At 44.1% G+C, this 8,555-nt stretch overlaps 1 protein-coding gene across 3 annotated transcripts in view; it reads right to left on the bottom strand.

The window, feature by feature from the left end:
* Nucleotides 1-5,512: 5,512 nt before the first annotated feature.
* FAAP100 (FA core complex associated protein 100) overlaps nt 5,513-8,555 on the bottom strand; it is a 306,421-nt gene continuing 303,378 nt past the window's right edge. For all 3 annotated transcript variants that reach the window (XR_014966584.1, XM_085617377.1, XM_085617378.1), the window contains one exon: nt 5,513-6,617. Coding sequence is in view for 2 of the 3 variants with exons in the window: in XM_085617377.1 (XP_085473503.1) it covers nt 6,486-6,617 (132 nt within the window). In the remaining variant the exon portion in view is untranslated. The remainder of the gene's footprint in view (nt 6,618-8,555) is intronic.

Genomic DNA, 8,555 nt, shown 5'->3' with positions numbered 1-8,555 from the left:
CAGGAACTTTTCCTCTAACTTGACAGCAAGGCCTAAACAGTAACATTGCTCTCAAGAAAAATAGGGGTTGCCATATTGGCTATCCAAGAAGTTACTTATGAGATTTTGTGGACCAGCCACCAGCTGTCCCAGGTATGAGGTGGCGTCATGCAGTTGCAAAAGGGGTAGCAGCAGGGTTGGATTAGGATTACAAATTGGCCGGGGCACTTAAAAAAAAAAAGTGGCCTACATTTGCATATTGCCTTTCCGCAAAGCACTGCTTCGGCGAAAATTTATAAACAAGCATTGGCCTAGCCAATAGGTCTCGCCTTTGGGACCTTATAAGTACTTAGTTATGCAGCACAATATCATTGGTACAACAGCATCAACTGTTGCATGGCTAAACACTTATAAGGTCCCAAAGGCGAGACCTAATGGCTATGCCAATGCTTGTTTTGTTATGGGGGACATAAACAACAGGAGGGTGAAAGTCAGTCAGTTAGTGAGAGTGAGTGAGAGAGTCAGTCAGTGAGAGAGTCAGTCAGTGAGAGAGAGAGTCAGTCAGTGAGAGAGTGAGTCAGAGTCAGTGAGAGAGTGAGAGTCAGTCAGTGAGAGTCAGTCAGTGAAAGTGAGAGAGTCAGTCAGTGAGAGTGAGAGAGTAAGTCAGTGAGAGAGAGTGGACGAGTCAGTCAGTGAGAGAGAGTGGACGAGTCAGTGAGTGAGAGAGAGTGGACGAGTCAGTCAGTCAGTGAGGGAAAGAGTGAGTCAGTGAGTGAGTGAGTCAGTGAGTGAGAGTCAGTATGTGAGAGTCTGTTAGTGAGAGTGAGTGAGTCAGTCAGTGAGAGCGTGTCATTGAGAGTGAATCAGTGAGAGCGTGTCAGTGAGAGTGAATCAGTGATAGTGAGTCAGTCAGTCAGTGAGACTGAGTGAGTCAGTCAGTGAGAGTGAGTCAGTGAGTCAGTCAGTGAGAGTGAGTGGGAAAGTCAGTTAGTGAGAGTGAGTGGGAGAGTCTGTCAGTGAGAGTGAGTGAGCCAGTCAGTGAGACAGTTTTGAGAGTCAGTGAGTGGGAGAGTCTGTCAGTGAGAGTGAGTGAGTCAGTCTGTCAGTGAGAGTCTGTCAGTGAGAGAAAGTGAGTCAGTCAGTGAGAGAGGGGGGGAGTCAGTGAGAGTTTTTCAGTGAGAGTCAGTCAGTCAGTGAGAGTGAGTCGGTAAGTCAGTGAGTGAAAGAGAGTGGGAGAGTCAGTCAGTGAGTGAGAGTGGGAGAGTCTGTCAGTGAGAGTCTATCAGTGAGAGTGAGAAAGTCAGTGAGAGAGAGTGGGAGAGTCAAATAGTGAGAGTGGATGAGTCAGTCAGTGAGAGTGTCAGTGAGAGTGAGTCAGTGAGAGTCTGTCATTGAGAGTGAGTGAGTCAGTCTGACAGTGAGCGAGAGGGAGAGTCAGTCAGTGAGAGAGTGAGAGTGGGAGAGTCTGTCAGTGAGAGTGAGAGTCAGTGTGAGTGAGAGAGTCAGTGTGAGTGAGTGTGAGTAAGTGTCAGTGAGAGTGTGAGAGTCTGTGAGTGTCAGTGAGAGTGTAATAGTCAGTGAGAGTGAGTCAGCCATTATTGCAAGGCATTTGCAGTTAGGGTGAGTACTCTAAAGCTCAACTTTCATTGTGACAATGGTTCGAATATAAAACCCGTACATGTTTGCAGAGTTTAACGATTTGTGGCTATTCCTAATGCTCTGAGGATACTACATTATTATATGCAAATAAATACATGCAGAACAAATAAAAGAAACAATTAGTGACGACTTGAATCCGCATGTTCTGAAAACCTGTAATTTCCCATCTTTCAAAAGAGCACAAGCAGCAGCTGTTTTAAAGCACTTCAATTAAGATAGAGAGACAGCACATCGGGTAAGGATTACAATGCACCTGAGAAAACACGTTAAACTCTTATCTTATCAAGCCCGGGGGTAGTGCATGCGTGCGCGCGCATTCTTCACTTTTTCAAGCACTGTACTCGTGCCTGTGGCGCGCCTCTGCGCGCTCCCGCAAGGTGGATGCCGCCACTAGCACGAGTACAGTGCTTGAAAAAGAGAAGAACAACGGCTAAAGGCCCTCCTATGCAGCGCATGCTCGCTGCGTAGGCGAGACCTAAAAAAGGGGGGGGGGGGGGTTAAAAATAAATGCACCGATTAATTTACACTGGTGATATATATATAATAATGGGCCGACCCAGCGAGAGAAAGGGAGTGACACCTCTGCCATTGATAAAAGGGAGGCAAAGGACACCCATCTACCTCCAGAAAGGCCACTCAGGCACCCACTGGACCGCTGGCGCATCGAACAACGCAGAAAACCGCCCAAATCGGCTCCCTAGGCTGCTAAAAAAGCAGCCCACAGCTGGAATTTGGATACCCGCCCCTCATGCATTGCCTGAGTGCCCATATTACCAATCCGACGTTGGGTAGCATCATTAGCTTCGATAAGGCCTGATAACGATAGCTAGCAAGCCCACGATACTCATCGTTACATCACTGTAGTGCTGTTTTGCAGCAACAAGAGCCCTTCCCACCTGAACAGTGTATACGGGCTGTAGAAAGGCAGCCTCGGTGCCCTTTGGATTTGAAAACTCTACTGGCCTAGATCGAGTGCTTCATTTGAGCCAGTGGTTGCAGGTGGGGCTTACCAGCACTCATTTTTGGGGATTAAGAGAAATACAGAAAAACAGACAAAGGGAAAAAGTAAGGGAGAGAGCGAGCCAGGGATGGTTTGGTTGGTGGGTGAAAGGGACATGAAGTTGAACCGAGACTATGAGGCATTGGTATTCGCACCCCCGATATTCAAGACACCGGCCGCAGGCTTATGAGCACTTATTGTTTTACAAATTAAGCACTGCCTAGATACGGAGTTTTGCCCAACTCAAATCAAAAACGAAGCCTGGAGCACAGCATTCCATTCCATTGAAAAGAGGGGATTACGTGAGCCCGCAGGACCACGAAAGACAACTCGAACAAACTCCAACAAAGAAACTTACCACCACCAACACATCCAATTTCAAGACACTATGTTCCCTTTATACTGTGAGAATGACTCATGCCACTGCTTGTTGGCACTATGCAAGTGTACTGTTGGGGACTTGGGTCACTGAGCGACCAAAGCTAAAGATTGTTCGAAGAACAAAGAACTACACTCTTAAAAGCATGCAAGGACCCATTTGCGGTGAGGACTCCCACACTTGGAACTGTCACGTTCTAGTACCAGAAGGCACGTGACGAAACTGCACCACTGGCTCCATGAAGACTTCCTATTGCAGCATCATCAAAGTTTTTTTGTTAGTTCTGGCGATTTTCTCCTTCAACGGCATGAACAGTTTTCTTGCAGCTCAAGGTTCCAACCCCGTGGATTTAGTGGCTTAGACAGAGAACCTATCGGTGGGCTTAGTAGCTCAGGGAGGGAGACTATTGGCTATTGGTGATGTCGCCATGCGCCCATTATTTTGAAACTGTACAGTTGAATTGTCTGTACCTTTACACAGTGGAACAGGGCAATTAACAGATTTCCAACTCAGTTATTGTGCAGCAAAGTTTTCATCCAATGGCAACTCAGCCTTCTATCCCATCTGCTTCCACTCAGAGGACAACAACTGCTTTGGCTCCCACTTGTATATCCCCTTGGCTCTAAACAACCAACAATGATGACCAGCCTAAATCTGGTATGTAGCAATTTATGAAAGAGGGACTCTATGACACCAAGGTACAGTTCCTTACCTAGGCCCATTTTACTCATTAAATAAGCAGAAACCAAGGCACTTAAGTCCTTGTCTGGATTTGCCCACCTTCTACCTACAGTCAGTACGCCTCTGTTCTTCAAGTATAGGAGGGTTTAGTGATTGACAGAGTTGAGCCATGCTTCCGACACACCAAGGATCAGTCACCAGTCTTATCTGTAGTCAATTTAAAAAACAAAATCACATTGTAGGTCCATCATAAGCTGACGTGCGTTAAAACACATCCTCTGGCCTTACAACGCCAAACAATGTCTAGCTTATATTATTTTAATAACCACAATGAGGAGTTTGTACAACAGATTCATGGTACGGACAGCACTGCTAAGTGTCTGCACAATATATCAAAACGAAGCAGGGAGCAGGGGCAGCACAGAGCCTTTCACATTCCCTAATCCGAGCTCCATTGTCACCCAAGGTCAATGAACCAAGGAAAAGGATCTTGGGCAAGGTGGAGATGGAAAAGCCTAGTGCCATTTTGGTGCAATCCACCCGATTATTTTAACTCAGGTTTGAGTCCTAGCGTTTTAGAGTATTTTAAAAGACAGCTTTCAATGCCGCCTCTTACACTCTTTTGTGCCATGGCTATGCAAACAAAACTGACTTGTCCAGATACCCACCTTTTTACCCTTCTCTGTTACCAGAACTATCCCCACCTTGACCAGAGGAGGATCTTTGCCCAGTGCTCAGTGCTTCTACAAAGAGAGTCACAAACGTATAAACTGCCTCACAACACACAGCTAGGACTGGTGGAAACTCCGAGCCTGCACACGGGTTGGACATTCTTTACCAGTCCTAACAAGAAATCACACCTATAGCAAACCGGATCCTTCATTGTAAATAATAGATAATCCTAGCTTTACACTGCAAGACACTCATGAAGCACTGGCACCATGCATTATAACCAGAGACTCAAGGTGTGGTTGCCACAAGCCTGGTAAGCCCTTCTCTCTTGCATGACTATTAATCTTGTGGGCATTCATACCTGTGCCATTAGAATGCATGCCCATATTAGGGCTGAAAACTCCTCCAGCGTAGCACCAGCATGCCGAGACACTGATGCAACAGGACAGAGGCCTGATGGATTATATCAAAACTATTTAGTAGAAGCATTGAAGATTGCTTTCTCGATTATGTGTGCGTGCTTTCTCCACTTAATTATCATTTTTCAGGATTTTTGTGTGTACTTGTGAACCACGGTGCATGGAGTGCTTGCACTGTTGTTAAGATGGCTTCATTTAACTGTGGACAGGATGGTGACCATGTTTTATGTTGCAACTCTATTCTCGTTTATCTCATGTTTAGGTGCCGGTGACTTATCTTTTTACGTACTTTTCTGGAGTAAGTGCGCCGCAGGAATCAACTAAACAAACAATGAAATCAAAGGCAAAGCAATGTTTCAAACTCCCTGGTGAATGTGGCTTGCCCTTAATGTTGAGGTGCTGAACGTTTGGTCTACAGCCAGTAGGCTTGGTTGGAAGAGTCCTTTGCATAACAAATATTTGGCCACAACTGTGGTGTAGTGTTTTTGATGCAAGGTGTACAAGTATTCGTGAGAAGTGGAACAAACTGTGGTCACCAAGTGAGAAGCATAATAAAAAAGCTACTTAGACCACAATTTGCAGTAGGAGGCGAGTCATACATATTTCATACACTACTCAAAGGACTAAACGAAAGCTCAATTTTAAGCTAAAAAACATTCTAAATACATATAGACTTTAAACAGGAAAATGATGGGTAAAAAAATTAAAAATCACATCAACCAGTTTATTTCGTCATCTCTTTTATTACAAAAGTAAAGACGATAATTTCTCACTTCCATCCCCAAAGGCACTGAATTGGGTCATTTTTACCTGAATTGAAATGGGACCTCCTTTTAATTTTGCATATAAGTAGCCTCTCGCCTATTCTCACAGCACTTTTACTGTTTTACATTCTTTCCACGACCATCTTTTTTTTTCCCAAACATGCTATTCATCCGCAAGAATATAGGAAATGTTCAACCAGATAGCACTTAATTGCCTGTTCTACAAACGCTTCCAGTTCTTATGAGATTTTTACGAGGTGAAAACGTTTTATTTGCTTCTTTTTATGGGTTAGGTAATGGGCTGAGCGATTTGGTACTTTCTAAGCGAGATTGACTGTACTAGAAAGAGAAATCGTATTTCAGCCATATAGAACAGGTTGAATCTGCAGGTCGGGAACAGGGTGTTCCCCTTCTATTAATAATGCTCAGAGTACAGGATTCCCAGAATGAACTCTACATGTGCTCTAGAGGTGAAAGCCTTTATATGCATACAGCCACATGCACATGTCCATAACAGAGCACCGCATTTTTTAAATATTGTGTCTTTGCTTTATGTAGACAGAACAACGTGGCTCTACAAAAATGTCCAACATTTAGACACGGAAGAAACCCTCTTTTCTGTTTCAGTCTGCATAGGGCATCCATGTAACAACATCTTAGACGAAACTGATCATTTCTTCAACTTATTACGGAAAACATCCTCTTTTTGACCAAATATGTTCTGATCCCTTCCTTACCACCAAGAAATGCCCAAATCCAATTCAATAGGAGGTTAGTAAATGGTCCGGTCTCCACCCGCCTTTCCTCTTCCGAATTCTCTTGGTCAGTAGTCCTGTAATGCTGAGCAGTGTCCCCTGGCACCCCAGATGCCTTCGCGGCACAGTGCTCAGATGCAAACTGGTGGGTGTCACTCCACGTGTGGAACCACATCTTCACAGGATGACCAGGCTCGGGTTCCGCAGGTCTCGGTAGATGCTGAGGAGTCTCTCTCTAGTGCCACTCGAGCTTGAATCTTTCCCAAGACACAACTGGTCACGCAGGGCCAGCGCTTCTTTTAACAGCGTCTAAGCATAGAAGAGATGGGCACAGTGAGGTGAGGCGAGCGAGAGAAATAAATGATACAAATAAGGAAGGGGTCAATGATGGTGAGGAACCCAAACATTAAACAAGGAATACATTCCTTATCAGGGACCAAACACCAGTCACACACTTTTAGTCACCACAGAGAGTGCTTCGGTTCTCATAACCCCACACTGACAAGCAAAAAAGCACTCATTATAGTGACCAACTGATAAAAGTAGGAGTCCATGCAAAGTTCAATTATTTTGAGAACCAACATGAAAAACAAAACAGGAATGCTATGTCGCACATCTGCATGAAATTCAATTTGCTTTTACATTTTCCTAAAAAATAATCGATTATCAACAAACAAGACAAAATCAAACACTTCCAAATTTGAGGCTTGGTTTGGTGCAATACAACTTTCAAATACGACTCCTAGCAGTGCTCTTAAAATAGTGAAAATCAGCACACCAATGTTTTAGATAAACTCTTTGAAAGAGTCAGGTTATGTATAGATTACTAAGCAGCGCAACAAAAACAAGCATTAGCAAAGCCAATAGGTCTGGAATTTCTGCCAGCCTTTTGGCTTCGCCATTGTTTGTTTTGTTATGGCTTTTGATAGACATGTTTTTTGCTGGGGACGCTGATGTGTTCTCATCAATCTAAAAAAATCATTGGCTAAAGCAAAAATATTCTTTGTCTCAAAATGTACACATTACCATGGTGTCCGTGGCTTCTACGGAAACTACCTTGTGTGTATGTGCGCATTGCGAACTGGACGAATGCAGTCACTCATCGTGAAGTTAGTCAATGGCTAACGTGGGCTGACCCATTGCCCCTTGCTGTATGGTTTCCTGCAACAGGCAGAACTAAAATGTGAATGACACGCTGAAGATGAAGAGGGCTGGCTAAAAGACTCTTTAAGGAAGTATGTTATACGTATAATTTTAGTAACATCAAAAGGTCTTAGCTAATGCCAGTCCTAACGACACAACTGGTTTTCCCAGCGGCTTTAAAGAAAACAAAATGACACATTTTCGGAACCACTCAAGAGGCTAGAATTTAAAATTTGGAAAATAAGCAGTCTGATTTACATTTTTAATAATAATAAATCGTGTGAATGCTACACAGTTACAACAAATCCAACATTTCATTGGGTTGTGTAATTCATTTGAACTAAAAGGATTATCAGCGTCACGGAGTCCTTGTAAACTTACAAGCGGTCTACTACGTTCCACCTTTCTATAGTTATTTACTGTTGATGGCAATCACTTTTCTAAGGTGTTAACTTGTACATTTTGCAATGTTTAAGAGCACTAGGGTCTTAAAAGATGCTTGTAGCCAAACCACCAGCGTCAGACTGAGCTCAGGCGAGAGAAGTGACAGCAGTAGGTCGTCAAGTCCTGTGGGATTGGGGAGGGAGTGTCTGGACGAGAGAAAGAATGTTAACACTTGGGAAAGTTCTCATTTTGCACAGTACCAGCATATGTTCGAGGTGTTGAAGGTCTCTGTATACACCTTCATTCTATGCCAATCCGTCCTGATCGCCAAAGTATGCCTCACAATGATGGCGATTCGTGGCACACAACCATTTCTTTAAGCGAATGCTCTTTCTTAAGTTTGAATGAAGGGATGGTCTCCCACCTTTTTTTTATTGACCGCTGATGTGAAGCCCAAAGCATTCTCACAACCGGAAGGTTCGCTAATCAGAGTGTGACAAGAAAGTTTTCAGCAGTCCCCAACCTTCTCTGCCAGTTATGGAGGCCTGAGGTAAAGAAGCAGCCAAAGCCATTCTAGCCATTTGGACGGTGTCCGGCATTATATGGAGCCACACTCCACATGGCCTTCCGCCTCACAGTACCCATATGTATGTCACCAAAGCAACAGATGTTCACATGGGTGACCCTATTTAGCCTACCTACACAGATGCTGGTCTGCTC

This window comes from Triturus cristatus, chromosome 7 (genome assembly GCF_964204655.1).
Source record: "Triturus cristatus chromosome 7, aTriCri1.1, whole genome shotgun sequence".
In the NCBI taxonomy this organism is placed as follows: Eukaryota; Metazoa; Chordata; class Amphibia; order Caudata; family Salamandridae; genus Triturus; species Triturus cristatus.
This window is presented reverse-complemented; position numbering and strand designations above follow the sequence as displayed.